This window comes from Cyanistes caeruleus, chromosome 1 (genome assembly GCF_971803275.1).
Source record: "Cyanistes caeruleus chromosome 1, bCyaCae1.hap1.1, whole genome shotgun sequence".
NCBI lineage: Eukaryota > Metazoa > Chordata > Aves > Passeriformes > Paridae > Cyanistes > Cyanistes caeruleus.
In genome coordinates, this window is record NC_141701.1 from 123,461,145 (window position 1) to 123,478,533 (window position 17,389).

Consider the following 17,389-nt stretch of genomic DNA (forward strand, 5'->3'; position numbering starts at 1 on the left):
TAATCGACTATTATGCCACCAAAAAATGTGATCCTTCTTTTCACAAATGAGACTTTTGGTTTTGTTTTTTGGTGGAGGAGCAGGAAGGTAATAAAATAATTAATTACATGTATGTTTTCTCTTTGCCTCAAACTGCTGGGCATTCATCCCAGCCACCTAAACTGCAACAAATGAATTCTGAGTATAGTATGAGTTAGGATAACACCTGCTGTACCAGAACACCTGGAAGGTCAGTACAATCAGCACCACTTGGCTTTCTTTAAAAATTGATACTCTACTGTACTCAATGAAACAAAGTGTTGGTCATGTTTACAGAAAATCAGTATCACAATGAGTAAATTGGGACTCACACAATTGTTTTATTTTAACAATTAAAAAAGACTACACTAACACAGGAGAAATAAATATTAGTGGAAAAGGAAGCTTCTGACCTCCTTCTGACCTGAGAGCAGAGCCAGTGAGATGACCTGACCATCTCATGGAGAAGAAAGGTGAGAAAATTCCTTTTTAGATATGAAAGGTCCACTTACAGACATGGCACTGATACAAGTCAAAGAAGTAAAAATTAAACCAAAAAAGCCCAGGTAATTTTCTTTACACCACCTTTAAATAAAAGCTTATACTTTGCTTTCTTAGTTGAAAAAGACATTTTAAGAAACACTCAAACCAGCCATCTAACAAGTTTTCTTTATCATATGTAAACATACTATAAATTCCTTCAGTATCTAATTTTTAACTGAAGCCTCAATCATAGCTAATAAACTCAAATTTTAAATAAAGTCCTAGGGTATATAGTGAAAGTGACAGAATTCATAGGGCTTAGTTAAAAGTAACATCTTTAATCTTAATATGGCTGAAAAGGGGAGAAAAATCCTTTAGCTGAACTTCCAACTATTCCACCTGCTCTGTTTCTAGTCATTTTAAAAAAGAAGAAAATAAAGCAAAAGATGTAATGCAACCTACCCCTCTTCCTAGTTTTGAACCGCTGGCCTGTTAGCACCGGCTTCTGATTCTTATTCATAAAATTTCTGGAGAAAGAAAAAAAGGGAAAAATATTTATACTCTAGCATTTACAGCAACAATTTAATCCAAAGGCAAAATAAAGACTCAGTGTAGTAAAATCCCAACATATGAAAGGTAAAGAAAGTTCCTAACACATATTCCAAGAGTAATTCACATTATCTTTAAGATGAAGAGCACTACAATCCAAGGATAGCTTCAATAAGATGTGTTTCTCTTAAAACCTGGCTGTTGGCATCCCTGTAAAAAACTGTGAAGGTCCAAAACTGAACAGGAAGGTGATGGAGTTGCTGCCCTTACTCCTGGTGCAGTTACAGCACCACTGCCAATGCAGCTCATGGGGATGCTGGCGGCACAGAAGCCACTAAGGCAGAGGATCGGGAACCATCCTGGTGAGGCTCAGCATGGCACAGGTCTCACCCTCTGGCATGGTACCAGGCAGATGGATGCCCAGGATTATGCACTGTCCAGCTCAAGACAAGATTTTGTGGTCTAACCATAAAGTGCTTCAACCACCAAATTCTAATCAAACATTTCTTACAAGCATCACTGTATCTTAGCAACATTTAATCCTGAAAAGCATGTGGGTGTTATAAAAATAATAGAAGATAAACAAATCCCTTGCCTAGTCAACTTTGAGCATGAATACAGAGTTAAGGACTTGGCACATCATACAAAAGTAAAAAATACTGGGCTTGTATTACTTCAGACCTTTACAGCAAATCTTAACACATAATGTCAAAAAAGTTGGGAAGTGATAATATATTAATGTTATTTTATCTAAAGAAAACAAACTATTTTTAAGCTTTGGATATAATCAGTTTCATGGCACCAAACACAGTTTATGCAAAGAGCAGCTAAACCAAGAGCTGAATGCAAACACCAGCAAGTAAAAGGAAGCTTTGTAGCACTTAGGACTCACCACAGGTCATTACCCTGTCCTGCCCACAGCACGTGACATCCCTTAGACTTAGAGGCCACCCACTTCACACCCTGCAGGCCATTAGGTCACTGTTACATATTAATTTCTTGTCCAAAATTAAGCGTGTTCTTCTAATGACTTTAGTTTTACAGAAATCTGTATTATTTTTGTTTCCCCATTGTGGACTCCACAGGTCAAGTTTAGAAGCACACAAATTTGCCAACATGCTTCTACCATAAATGAAAAGAAAATCTCCATGGCTGAGAAAGAAGCCATTAATCACACAGTACTATCCAATCAGTGTTTTCTCTACCTCTGAAAGTTCATTTAACTCTCTTAACAATGATCCAGCTATACAATATATTCTCATTCACCAAACTTTTAGTGGCAGCATCCCTAGCTGGCCACTTTGGCAGCTTTTCAAATGTTTTACTTGGCAAAACACTTCCAAGTCTATGTTTACCACTAACCCACAGTCAAAAACTCTGCATGCAGGCACATGAACTGGAAATAGCCAGTAAAGTTCAGAGTCAAGACTGGGTTTGCTTCCTGTAAGTCACAAAAACACAAATACACAACAAGCAGTTCAACTGAGATTCACACTCATCGCCGAGATTTAAAGGTGCATTTGTAACAGACCAAGGAGCATTTTGGAACAACTGCAGTACTTCACAGCCCTCTGGAAAAACGCTCTGCTCATGTGCAAAGAGAGTTAAACGTGGCAAACAAGGATATCATGGGATCTTTCAGAGTGCTGTAGGACCCAAGAATGCCTTCACAGCAAAGCTCAAAAGGCTCTTTCCCCTGATAAGACAGCTCGGTATCAGAAGAACAGGAGGCGCTTTACAAGTTAATTAGGCTGATAATCTAGCAGGCTACTGGGATAAGCAGCAGCCCAGCCTCTAGCCAGCCACTGGCTAGATTTGACATACTTATCTTCTTTGTCTTCCTGACCTTCAGTTATTTGTAAAGAGAATGATCTGTAACATTCACCCAAGTATTTCTGACTTATGTTTTTATGTTTTGCCTGGACACTTTCCACCTTATTCTAAAAATTTTCATTTTAAGAGATAGCAAGAGGAGCCCAAGAGGTTTGCAAAGAAAGTGTCAAGCGAGCCACACAGCAGGTAAGAATTGTAAGAATTCACTTTTCACACTTCTTCCAGAGTACAAACATGCTATCAAGCTGGGGTCAACAGGGACCACTTCCTTAAGGAACACAGAAAAGCCTTCAATCCAGCATATTGGTAGAGTTTCCCAGTTTCTACAAAAGAAAGGCATATGCTAAATTTCTAACACCAGACTTCTTTCCTTGGATGCAGAGTATTTGTAAGCTGCAAAAATACTTGCATGCACATGAAGTTTGACTATGGATTTTAACCACTGCCTGTGAACATAAAATATGCCCTTTAAGACAGCTGGGAAAAAGATTTTTTATAAATGCAGTTAAAGCAGGACTCACAACTTGTGGCAGATTTAATGACTAGAGGTTCAGTGCAACAGAACAGACTCTTGAATAGTTAATTACTAGGAACACAGGATATGCCTTCTTCTATATTTAGCTTTAAATGTACTGTGCTTTAATCTGCTCAAGTGAGGGTCTGGCTTTATAAGGCACTGCCTCAAGCACTGGCCCAGGATCCTTCATTAAGAAACAGCATCTTGAGACTGAGCAAAATCAACCCAGTGATCTATACAACAATCCAGAATGGCATCAGCTCCTGAAAGTGAGATTTCAAAGCACTGTTGCTAGCACAACAGATGTCTGGATAATAGTTTAAAATTAACAGAAGTGAATACAATGCAAAAACTTTTTCTTTTTTTTTTTTAAATCAAGAAGAAATCAACAATAGCACAAAAGTGGTGGCTGAAGGTTGCAAAGTCAGGGTGGCAGCATATAAACCTGCACAGCACATTTGACTGCATTAGAGAGTGCAGCCTGCCTCACAGGTGTCAGATAGCTTTAAAACTTTGAAATCACGTAACACCTTGAATTATTACATATGTTCTCCGTTTTGAAAGGTACAGCACCTGGGCAGCTCAAAGCCAATGACCAATTTTGAAATGGCAGCTAGAGAAGTCACAGAGGTTTCAGTGCAGCAAGGATCTTATGGATAGATATGTGTAGGAAGGGAATAGCCACCAAAAGAAAACCCAAATCACCAGTCAAACTTGTATCTTGCAGCCCAACATCCTCTAGGATTCATATCACTTGTCAGCAGGAAAGCAAGCAAGAGATATGGAAATGACAGCTCACCCCTTTCACAGAATCCACTCTTCACCAGAACATGGAAGAGGCTCAGTAATAGAAGCTTTACTCTCGATTTACTGCTCAGTACTCAAGCAGATGTCAGAGCAGCACAGAACCTGGCACTATGCTCCACAATGGGTTCATTTTCCATACAAACTACATGTCTAAGTCTGCTAATTACTAACTCGCAGCTACAAAATTCATCAGAAAAATAAAAAAAATTAATGACTTTAAAGTGTACCAAATTCCACTCCCACTCTTGTTAACAGGCTTGTATAAAATATATTCATACTTTAAAAATTCATAAACTGGTGAGTTGGCACATTCTCCTGAGACTGCTTGAAGTCCAGGACCTAAGCTTTCTCTACAGTTGTTCCTCATTTTCATGCTGAAGACCCTAAACAGTTAAAATAAAACTGAGGGATATCTACAGTTGTAGATATCCAGACATATATAATAAAACAGTTACTCTAATCAAGCAATCCTTCTCACACAATTAATAAAAATTGTAACATTTTAAATTAATAAATCCAGCATTAATTAATAAAATTAATTTTTAAAATCTGCAACAGATGAAGTGAAAGTTTTTTCACCACTTCAGCAAGTATGAACTTGCTTAATAAGTTAGAAAAATGCAGTCTTTTATCCACACCACAGGGAAATTCTTATGATGATTAACTCCTGAATTATTTAAAGCCTTGGTAAGTTTCTACCATTTGTTCTTGGAAACATTTTGCTCAAATTGAAAAAAAAAGATACTGAAAACCTTTATTCAAAGCAACATTATTTTTCTAAGCATCATTTTACACTTCTTTTGACCAAAATATCAGAATCAGCTGAGATTCTTCAAACATTAACATGCTCAGATGAATCTGGGAACAGTTGCTCTACAGTAGCGAAACTTCACTGCCCTAGTTACAGAGAGAAGGGAATCAATGCCAGACAACATAAGAAAAAGAACAACGTTCTAATAAAAACTACCAAGATTTTATGGCTCTTTATTGTGTAGGGCACAATATACAGCCCCCAGGGCAAGCAGCGAGCTTGGATGGAGGGGGTGGGTGGGTCAAGCAGCACTGCTCCACAGCATGATGCTGCTGCTGCTGCTGTGGGGACTGGCACCGATGGCATTTGACTGACAGGACGATGGAGAGAGCTGCCAGAACACCACCAACACAGCACCACCAGTTTTCACAGGAACAGATGCTTGGCAGGAACTATTTCCATCTCCTCCCCTTCCTGAGATATCATGTAAGACAGGGGTATTCATCACAAAGGCAAATAAAATAGAAGCATAGATGGGTAGAGTTGCTATGAAGGAAACATCCCAACCCACATATCAAGGGCAATCTTCTCTTTCCCCTCAAAGAATATCCAGGACATTAAAAAGGCTTTACTGGGTCTTTTTTATCCAGCAATGTTACTGGATGTCTTCATTCTCTCACAGTTACAGTTCCAGGCTTGGGGTAGAGGGGTTTCCACCCCTTTCAGCAGCAAGCCAAGAAGTGACATTAAATGCAAATTACTGAATTTGAGCAGTATAGAGGAAGAGCTGCCCTTGCACTTTTGCCAGAGAGGAAACACGTCAGCATGCAGCCAGCAGCTGTCTGTGCTCTCTGAAAAGCAGCAGTTAGATTACAAGCTAACAAAATCTGTAGGTGGAAACTTACAAATCATTACCAGTAGAGAGGAACAGAGCAATATAAGGGGACAAGAAAGAGCAGATGCAATCAACACAAAGGTTCTCAACAAATCCTCATCAGGCTTTCCACTTTCCACTGGGACACTGTGCCCTTTGTTCCTAACACATAGGGTTTTTTAAAAGAAGTGACTAATAAGCTGAAGGTTTGTAAATTCAACCATGGCACAAATCACCAGGAAGTGCAGCACTGGGCAACCAGGTATGTCTTGCAGACTTGCCACAAAGGCACCAGCACAGCTGCCATGTTTAGGAAACCTTTAACCCAAAGGTGTTGCTCATTCGAAACAATAAAGCCAGACTCTTGACACATTAAAATCCCCTCCCTGATTTTATAGCCTCAATGGCAGCCAGCATACAGGGACAAAATAGTAACATAAGAAGCTGCAGAATAAATACAATCAACACAGGGTCTTAATGTTTACATGACATACAAATATTGCTGAATGGCATGCCCTGTCTTTCCCTAAAGAGCCTTCCAGAAGCACTCAAAGCACTTAAATTTTTAAAAAATGTTTATTTTTTAATCACAGTATTGGTCTGCAGTAAGAAGTACATCTACTGCAATAAAAGTATTTGTCCCTTATTAGCATGCCTAGTGGGAGAGAGAAAACAGAGAGATGAAACAAAAGGAATTGATTTACTTCTGCAGCAAGTAGAAACGAATACCTGAAGACAATGAAACTTACCACACATTAAAGAATAAATAAAAACCTGTTTTCATGCAAGATTCTCCAGGAATGAACTGGGCATGCAGCTTGTGGAGAGTTATCCTGGAGAAGAAGGAGGGGGAAGGGAAGACTGCTCTTTGCAGCCACCTGAAAGGAGGCTGGAGCCAGGTGGGGCTGGTCTCTTCCAAGTAAGAGCAGCAAGACAAGAGAAAATTGCCTCATGTTACGTCAGGAGAGGTTTAGGTAGGGTTGGGTAGCAGGAAAATTTTCTTCACTGAAAGCACTGTGGAGCATTGGAATAGGCTGCCCAGGGAAATGGCAGAGTCACTGTCACTTTAAGTATTTAAAATGCATGTAGATGGACTTGGTAGACGTGCAGATGGCACTTCAGGACTTGATAAACCCAGAAAAAATGAGAAAGACTCAGTAAAGTCTGCACCATAAATCACATCACCTAACAGCTAAACTGGAATGCAAAGGAAGATGTTTCTTGAAAAAGAAAAACCCTACCTCCCATTGCCACCAGTGAATGTACAATCACATACTGCATCAGAGAGCCACCTCACCGCATTTATTTCAGGAGAGTGGGTATTTCTTAGGTCACTAACCAGGAATTTCTACAGAAGTGGCTCAGATGAGTGACACTACTGAAGCACTTTCAACGCACTTCACAGTGTCAAGAGAACTGTAAACTGAGTACCGAGACAATGGACTTCACTGTCGTGTCATCAGGAACCATATAAAAAATGCGTGAGTCACGGCACAGTCAGTGAAAGAAAAGACAAAAAAAAAAAAAGAAAAAAAGAGTAAAAAATTCCTAATAATTGACAGGTAAAAACACAAGAAAATTAAATCTCACACTCAGGTTGACACACAAAAAATGTCATCTTTCAGTAACAAGATTTCTTCCAGCAACTAAAGAGGAGGAATTAGGTGTAATTCCTTAAGAACAAGGTATTAGCAGGAGCTTTTCTCACTGTTGAGAGCTCTCTTAGGTGCTGTACTCTTAACTGGAACAGTTTGCGATAATGGAGATGGTGTATTGCTGCAGATCAATTCATACCAAATTAACATTCATTTTAAGGTAAAATGCCAACTCCAAGCTTGCATACCTTGCCAACAGGAAAACCACTTAGAAAAAGAAGGGGATAAAAAGGATCAGAGAGAGATCAGGGTCAGGTGAACTAAGAAAACAAATGGAAGAAAGAACTCTTCCAAAGCCAACAAAATTTTTTCTTCACACAAGACACCACTTTCAATGGACTGTGTAAATGCTAAAACAGGGTTCTTTAATTTGGAGACATTGGATGTCATGATCATCCTGAAAAATACAACTCTCTTAGCAATTGCCATAGAGATGATTTTGTTATAGGAAAAATGGTGCAGCTGAAATTCTGCAAATACGTGACTGTAAAAGTACTGCAGCAATTTAGCTCAATCCTTCATTAATGTTTGGGGGAGAACTGCAGTAGCCACTGTTCACAGTACATTTGCAAGAAATAATTCATGGAGTTACTTTACAGAATTCCCTTGAATCAGGTCTCTAATAAACCAATAAATACAGGTATTTCAAAGAAATATGTTAAAAAAATGAGAGCCTGAGAGGCTTCATTCTCAAGAATGAAGACAAGACAACACAGTAACAGTTCAATGAAGGCAGGAAGATCACCTTCCTCATGTAGAGTACCACTCCTCTGTTCAAGTCCATCCTGCTTCATTTTTTTTTAATATGTCAGCCCACTGAAAGTTTTAACAATGTTGACCCTACTCAGTCAATTTCAGTATGAACAATAAAATAAGATGTGCCTCTTCTATTCTTCTTGCTACCTCAAAGCTCTGAAAAGCAGCAAAAGCACTGGACATCTCTAGTGCCTCCAGGACACAGTACTGCAGCACTTGGAAAAGTGGTAAACTAAGGGGCTAAGGTTAAAAATAAAAACAAATAAATACAATCTGTGCACTCTCCAGAAAGCAATGCCCCCCAGATGCTAGCAGTTCATTATTCCATGAACTAAATACAGTAATGAGAGGAGGGATGTATTAATAGCCAGTACCTCCTACACACCTGCAATTGGTGAAGGCCTTGATTTTAACAGAACAACTGCTTTAAGCATTAAAGCAAGTTTCAATTCAGAAATCCCTAATTATTTCTTCAAAGCATGTGCAAGGAGTTCACCAGGATAATGTATGTTTTTTTTCCCTAGATATCTGAATTCTGATCTTTCTGGCACAAAGGGCCAGCAGTGAAAATATACAACACTTTGCACTGTATCTAGTATTCCAAACATACCAGTTAACACTGATTATGCTGTTAGCAGTATTCACTTGGACAAAAGGAGGAGTCTGTAACTGTCTTGCGTCACTCTGCAACTCCAAGGCAGTCCCATATTCCCTGTGGCTGCTTCTTCCTCCTTAGAGCAGGTGAACATTTTGACAGAACACACTAGTTTTGGTAAATAATTTTCTGGAGTGGGGAATAGAAACAGTCAATGCTCAGGCTGCTTCAACCTGCAAACAGTTATTTTCCAGGCAATGGTAAGTTCAACTCCCCTCAGATCAAGCTAAAATAATCCCATGGCAATAGATACTAATGCAAATCCAAGTTACATTTTGGGGAAAAAAAAATAGAAATGAAGGCCACCCATGGGGTGCCTACACGATCAACTGTTATGCTAGGTGAGTCAGAAAAATAGCTATTACAGACTGAGCAGACACTTGCTATCCTACCCACTGCTTGGCAGCTCCCATACCAGCACTCTCAGGCTTCAGAAAGGCATTTCTTCACTTCTACGTGGAATCCTGAAAGTTCTTAGATTAATTAATGGAAGAAGAGTATATCAATGGCTATTAAACACATTAATGGTACAACCTTCTAAGTTGGAAAATTGCTGTGAGCTTGACAGGACATGAAAGAGAAATGAAGCACTCCCATCTATCTATATTGTTGTTGTTTGGGGGTTTTTGGGGTGGTTTTTTTTTTGTTGTTCTCTTTGTTTTTCTTTTCTCTACTACCAAAACTACAGGCCACTGTCAAGAGATGAAACTATATAGATGAAACTATAGGTCCAAGGCAAATTTCTCCCAGTAAGCCAAGCTTTGGTATGAGAAGGTTGCCTCTTAAATCCACAAATACACAAGACAAGCATTACTCACCCATGACAGCATACTCCACCCACAAGTATTATGACAACAGCCCTGAGAGCTCAGTGCACCTGAGTAAGGCCAGACGAGGAGAAATAAAAAAAAAATATCCCAAGAGGACTATCCTGGGTCCTTGTTGTATTACTAATTTTGCAGGAGGACTTAAGGTGCTTTTTGTAAGATGAGGGAAAACATTCAAACCTCAAGTTTTCTTCAGAGAGTATAAATCTTTAAGACATGTTGTGATTCAAGCCACAAATTTCTTCCCAAAAAAGGGTGCTCAGGGAGTATCAAGATTGGTAATGGGAATCACACTGATACTGATTGAACTGTGTATTGCAACTGTTTTACTTTGTTATGTGTCATTTACAACTGTATGACATTTTCAGTATATTCTGTATTACTCTGCTAAATCAGAAATCCAATGCAATATCAACTATCTTCAGATGAGGAAATTAGATATTAAATATCATACCCTCTACAGGTGCAATATCTAAACTATGCTGATCACAGAGTACTGGCCTCCAACACTATTCACGTATCAGAACTGGGAAATCAGTTTTGGTTTGGTAACCCAAAGCTCAAATGCCAAGCAATCACATACGGCAAAGTTTCCCTTATTTTGGAATATCATACACAGACACAGTCCTGAAAATTCTCAAAGCACTGCATCTTCTCTCAATTTTGACAGTTTAACTTTTCTTAATCCTCTTCTATCCTGTACCTAAACATAAGTGACATTAAACACAAATATCTGAAAATATAAATGCATAAAACCAAGAATATTTCTCTGATGGTAATCTGTATTCAGGAGACTTTGAAATACACCAAACTGAACCCAAAGAATTCACAGTCTATCTATAAGCACTGCAAGCAATGGCTATTATGAATGCTTCTTAAATTCTGCTTCTCAAAAAGTGGTAATTACATGCAATTTTGATCATAATTGCAATCAGATGAAAACTCAGTTCTCAAAAATACATTTACATATACAGGTGGCCAAAATCTCAGAACTAAGAAACATTGCCACAAAAGGAAGTCAAATAAAGCAACAATATAAATCACCGGAGGTAGAAAAAAATAGAGGAACTAGCCTGTAGTGTCACTAATTTCTATCTATTTTCCAGTATTAGCATCATCTCCTAACAGCTTATTCACATTTCAAGAAGCTACTAGAAGTTATTGAGACACCTGTTTCACCCAGATCAGAACAGGTATATAATATTTTTACCCCACTCCACCAGAGGCAGAAGGTAGTGCTGAATACACCACAGTGTTTTGTGCCCACGCACTGGTAATGGAAGCACAGAGAGCTGTCAGTCAGCTCAATGCAAAACCCAGAATGTAAAAATTGACACTACTGGCTGTGAGGACCACTCCCTGTTCACTGTCAATCATTCTAGAAGGCAATCAGCTAAGCCAAAACCCCTATTGACTTTTCTTGACTAAACAGCCAACTGTCAGAACCCAAATATGGGGTACATTTGACTTGCCTTTAAAAATGAATGATGACACGTAGTCTGACCCCACAATTCTTGCCTATTTTCACCATAAGAAGAAACAGAAACATTTTCAGAAATTAGCTTATCTAAAATATTCTACTTGCCCATCTTAGAGTGAGATTGGTGAACAGCTTCACAGCTTCAGATTTAAGGCACTTTTTAGATATCTGAATCAGATCAAACTTCACACCTGCAGATTAGCCATCTGTGTGAAAGTCTATAGCTCAGTGATACCTATAAACATCTCAGGCACAGTTAGGAATTTAGCTGCCCACCCAAAATTAACTATAAGGCAATTATTATTTGTATACTATTCGGTTCTATACTTAATTCAGTAGACCTGCTTGTTTGTCTTTCTAAAATAATTCACAGAACTTTCATTGTTGGCTGAAGTTTCAAAATCCACCATACCACAAATATGTTGAGAGCATAGTCTCAGCATCAGACCACAGCCATCCACCCACTCCCAACCCAGTTTCTGAAGCCAAGCATTACTGCAGGAGTTATGGATTTCTAACCAGAATATGTTTAGTATCTTTTTTAAAGGGCATAAAGCATCATTATGCCAGACAGCCTTGCTTCCTTCAGAGAAAGCATGCATCCACTTTGTGGTTGTTTGGCCTACATCAACGTCAGCACGGCACAATGATACTTGACACTATTAATAGGGAAATCTATTTTCTTGTTTACAACATCACTGTTCATGCACTGGAAAGACCAACAGCAGCAACCTACTTCTGCACATAACCTAATAAGGGTTCCATGGAATGTGTATCTGTAGGTGTATGCATACATACGCACGTACAGGAGAACAAAAACATCAGTAAAAGCAACATTAGATTTCTACAACTCACTTCCTGTGAAAATGCAAATTATGAAGAATTTAAAAGGTTTACTAATGAGGCAGCTAAAGGATTTTTTTTTTGCCGGACGGAGAAACCACAATGAAGGGCTTGGCTGGTCCCTCTGAGGCTTCAGAAAGATATGGCAGTTAACCTAACTAAATCCTAGAATGCAGAGCTGTTCAGTCACTGGATACAGCCAAACTCTCCAAGTCAGTGAACTGACTGCTGAAGGCCATGCAAGCCAGCACATCTGTATCACACCTCAAATGATGTTCTGCATTGTTTGATACACTCTGTAGAACTGAATAACTAGAAAAGTTGGCATATGTTCTTTGCTAAGAGAGGATAAAAATGCAAAGGTAGAAGTGACAACCTAAATTATTTTTTTCCTTTTCTAAAACAGAACAGAGCAGATGTTCAACATGACTCTCAATTGGGGTCTTTGCAATAACTGGTAATTTTTTGCTTTTCTGGACAATGCTTCAAAAATAACAAAGATATTTAAAGTTGATATTTTATGTTGATATGAACCTTTACTAACCAAGTGTTAGGAACATGAATTAAGGTACTTTACTCAGTAATTTATTAGCCTAGTTTTCAATGTAAATTAAATAACTTATCTTGGGATTACAAAAAAAAAAAATTAACAAGTGTGTTGAAAACAATAAATGGGGAACATAGCCTACAGTTCCTGTCCCTATCACCAAGATCTTGCTCTCCCTCAGTTTCAAAAGACTTTATTTTGCTTCCTCATACCATAACACTGCTTTTGCAGTGCCGATACCCACTGAAAAGGTCAACAATTTAAACTGGCAGGACAAAGAAAAATAGGGAAAGAATGAGGCCTTCCCATACCTCAACAAAATACAACTTAGGGAGAGCACTAAGATGCTAAACTAATCCCAGCATCAAACAGGCTACCCATGAAACGCTTTGGCTTGACACATTTGGCTTTAGTGAGCTGGGAACTACCACTCATAGATAAAAGTTCAAGAATCACACAACTTCTTCACAGAAGAGACCTGAGAGTCTGATGCCTTGAAAATTTAGCAAGCAAATTTAGTGAATCACCAACCAACCAGTCCACTGTCATCATAAAGAATCTTGGAGGCACAACAGCAATGCAAATTGACATACTGATGGCAGAGTACATTGGGAAAAAGGCACTTTTCAGCATACACCAACAAACAATTTAACAGAAATAAAACAACTGACAAAATAAAGCCCTTCCCTTGGCTCTTCTAGATAATTATGTGCATTCTCTCCTTCCTCTAATTCAAGAAGCCTTTTAACAAGGCCCCACAAAACAAGACAACCAAAATCAAAACCTGGCAAAAGACCTCATGCATGTGCTTGAGTACAGAAGCAGGTGTTTCCTCATGCTGGGAAGGGAACTGAGACTGATGTGCAGGATGATAGATTTGAAGGACAGAGCCAAGGATTCACATGGCCCTGGGGACAGATTGACTGGGGCCACTTTTCATACAAAATGTAGAGAAAGAAACCCACAGACATCTTGGCAGAATATGGTATTCAACAGCACAACACTGGATTTCCACAGCACTGGCTGATGATTTTGGGATCCTCAGGTCACAGTCACAAGTAAACCACACCTTAAGAAAATATAGTCAAAGCAGACCTAAGACAAAAGAGACTTAACACAGGCTTCATAAAGCTGCGGAGACATGGAAAAAACCAGCAACCAGACTCAAATTAAACTCACATCAATATTGATGCATACAAAGAAGGTTGTAGATTGAAAAGAAACTCACCATCCCCTCTTCTAAAGGGCTGATTTTTCCTCAAGCGTTTAAAAGAAATAACATACTTTGTTTTTCTAATTTTCTGTTGCTCAAGACAACAATGGTAGTGAAAATAAATTACAAGCTCAGTACCTAATGCTCAGTAGTATCTTCCCAGGATTTCACCCCTGTGTTTCACCAGAAGAAAATGGCTAATGTATAACTTGAATGCACTGAATGTATCTTCCCTCTTAAAAACATTTCTAGAGAACTAGAGGATTTTATTTATGGAAACAAAACCTAAAATGAAAGGATCACTTTAGCTTTCAAATTATAAACTGTTGGAACTGCTTAGACTTCTTTTCTGCATGAAAACACATCTAAGGAAAACACATGAGACAGTAGTTATTACAAGCAAGTACAACCCCAAAGCCATACTTAATTTTTCTGCCTGCAGGAGCTGAAGGAATTGTAGAAGGGTGTAACTCGTTGAGATTCAAGACATCACAGAAGATGCTTCTTTCCAATGTCCCTGGCCAACCTCTGTCCCAGACTGTGTCTAGCATTTCCTTTGCCTGACCTGTCTGTCTTCAGTCCTAATTCTGACTAGAGGTAATCCATCATCTTACAGGCTGAATAAAAGCAGTAATCTTTGTCTGCCACTATGAGTCTGCAAAAACTGTAAGTGATCTCTACACAAAACTTCTGCATCCAATGCAAGAATAGTTGATTTTGCAGAGCAAATCCTTATACAGATTGCAAAAACATACGTACATATGAAGGACTCAGTGAATTTTAAAAGTCACTCTGTATTTTTTGTAGTAGAAAAAGACCCCACATTTCTAATTTCAAAAGCTCTTAGGCACACAGCAACTAAAAGCTCTCATAGACAAAATAAGAAATAATACTGATTTAATTCATGGAAGTATTTTCCTGACTTGCTGTAATTTAAAAACCAAAACAAGTAACTCAACATTGATTATTTGTTTTATACAGCACATGTGAGGAAGACTTTATTTTATTCAAACCAGCTTAGCCAACAGAAATGTATCTAAAGACGGAGTGAGAACAGTCCTGCAATCTGATCTATATGAGCTGCCACACTTGGACTCAACCATCCCCATCACAAACAGTGATCCAAGTTGGGAATTTTTACTAATTGTTACGAACACGAGTTCCCGGTATTGTGGTTGCACTATACAACCAGTTTACAGAAAACCAAAGCTGTTAAACCCTGAAATGCAAGTGTTTCATTCTGCTCTCATCTATACAGCATGTAAGAATGGTAAAGAGCACTATCAGTGCAGTAAAATGGCCACCTCACCACTGAATATGGGTACTGGACTTTTTAGCTTTTTATTTTGACTTTTGCAGTCTCTTACAAGATCTACAGCTGCATTTAAGAACTATAGTACAGCAAGTTCAAAAGGGTTTTCAGGCATGGCAGAGTGTTATTCCACTCCACAGACTTCTCTCTTTTTTCATTTGTCAATTTTCCTCTCACACACCAACATTACCTTTGAGTGATCCTTGAGTATTTTATCTTTGAACAGATAGTTACTACTTTAGCATGTAAGTACTGTTGCAGTTGAAGGGAAGAGTCATTTTTAATCAACACTGGATCACACAGAACAAGAAACCGTTTCAGAAATCAAATCTACAGCTTAATGGACAATCATGGCAGTTCAGAAGTGATTTATTGCTCATCAAATATCAAAACAGAATTACCTCACCTGTAAGCGCAGGCAGAGACAGATGTAGGTGACAGCCTATTGCCTTATGAGCAACACAGACATAGGAATTCTTGAATTTGCACAGGAGGAATGAGGACAGAAAATTAGATGAAAAATAAAAGACGATGTCTTTTAAAGAAATCTGAATTTAACAGTACACATCCATTCAATGCATTATCTAATTCCTCTGTCCTGAACAATAACCTTAAGCCTACTAAAAGGTATATATATCTGCACATGACTGCAAGCAGAGTTTAAATAATCCTGCCTGGAGGTTAAAAAAATTACTAGCTAATTATATCTAATTAAATCTTTAACCCAAGTGCCTCCACCATTCTTCACCAAAAAAAGGTTTGATTGACTAAATACTGATAACACTGTTTTTCCCAGAACTGCACTCATGAATCCCCAAAACCAGTACAAATTCTGTATGTGCTGTAGTTTTCAATCTCCTTCTACACACATATATATTTCCCTTGCAGCTTTATGTAATTTTATTTGCTTTATATCTCTGAAATTTTGAATTTATTTTAGGAACAGCCGTCTGGAAAACCATTGCGAACCAGCTCTTACAGAAGCTGTGCTAATGCATTACTGGGTTATTGCTACCACCTGCAAAGCTTAAATGGGAAAGAACTTAGTCTTGCAAAGTGCTCAGACATACACATACTGCTCTGCTGTCATTAAACACATCTCAGTCTTTTACAGCAAAAAGCAGCTTGCATGCCATCTCTTCCAAAAAACGCAATTACCTACCTATGTGGAATTCATAGGCATGAAACTCTTTGTTTAAAGCTGAGATTTCTTTTAATTCAATAAAACCACAGTGACTTAAAGCTACAATACAAAAAGCACAAAACATGTATTGTCTGAGCAAGCTGCTCATACTAGAACCACCTGGAACAAACAATTAAGACTGTGAATTCAACCTGCAAAAGAGCAATTTTTTTTTTTCCTATGCTGGATATATAAAAAGAGAAAGAGGTACACATATTTGATTTTGTTGTGAAAGCAATGCTGACTTTTTTAAAGGAAGCTTTTAACCAGGAAGTACAAATGAACATTCATCTAAGGCACTTTCATTGCCCATGATCATCCTCACAATACCTGAGCACCTCAAAATTTCTTCTTTGTTCTGTTAATCCTCACTCCCTGTGAGAAGACGCCTGGTTGCCCTGGCATGATTAGCAGTTAAAGATACACAAAAATAAAAGCATGTGCTCAAAAATGCACTTTGCAACATATACAAATAAACTTGTGAACAGTTTTCTTAGAAGAAAATTCTATAGGTGACCGTTATTGTGGATATATTTTAGGTGCAAAACCACCAGAGCTGGCTCTGCTCAATCAGGTCAAGTCTTGGAGCAAGCCAACAGCCAAGTTAAATCATACTAAACCCAGACAGGAATTTCTTACGATTTACAGACATACAAGCCCCAAACTGGTATTTCACACTGCTCTGACCTGTATCTCCTGCTGGAGAACACTGCTCACCTCAATTGTGCTCATCCTATAGTCTGGATCAGACAATCTTTTGGAAAATACTTAGGTGTCCCTCTGTCCCATATATATAAGAATCCTTCAAGACCAGATTCAAGAGAAGATGGAAAGAAGCATAAACCTAATCTTGTCACACTTTGGATACAGCTACAGTCAAGTCTGAGATTTGCTCCTAAAGTTCAAAGTGTAGAGAAAGCCTAACTTTGTGCAAGCTCTCACAAGGAACTGGTAGCAGGTGGGGATCTCCATTGAGGTCTCAGATTAGCATTTTAGCTACAGGAATACCTTGTGTGTAGCTATTGTGGATACACCAATTGTGTTCAAAAACATGTATCAGTGCTCGCCAGTTTCAGTTATTTTTCT

General features: G+C 38.5%; 1 protein-coding gene across 5 annotated transcripts in view; it reads right to left on the reverse strand.

Moving 5' to 3' along the window:
- The window catches only part of BZW2 (basic leucine zipper and W2 domains 2), a 57,299-nt gene that overhangs the window by 35,722 nt on the left and 4,188 nt on the right, over positions 1–17,389 (reverse strand). For 4 of the 5 annotated variants that reach the window (XM_086855196.1, XM_086855204.1, XM_086855220.1 and 1 more), the window contains exon 2: positions 964–1,028. The exons of the other annotated variant lie outside the window; for it this stretch is intronic. In XM_086855196.1, coding sequence (XP_086711322.1) covers positions 964–1,021 — 58 coding nt within the window. In that variant the 5' untranslated portion in view covers positions 1,022–1,028. The remainder of the gene's footprint in view (positions 1–963; positions 1,029–17,389) is intronic. 5 annotated transcript variants of the gene reach the window in all.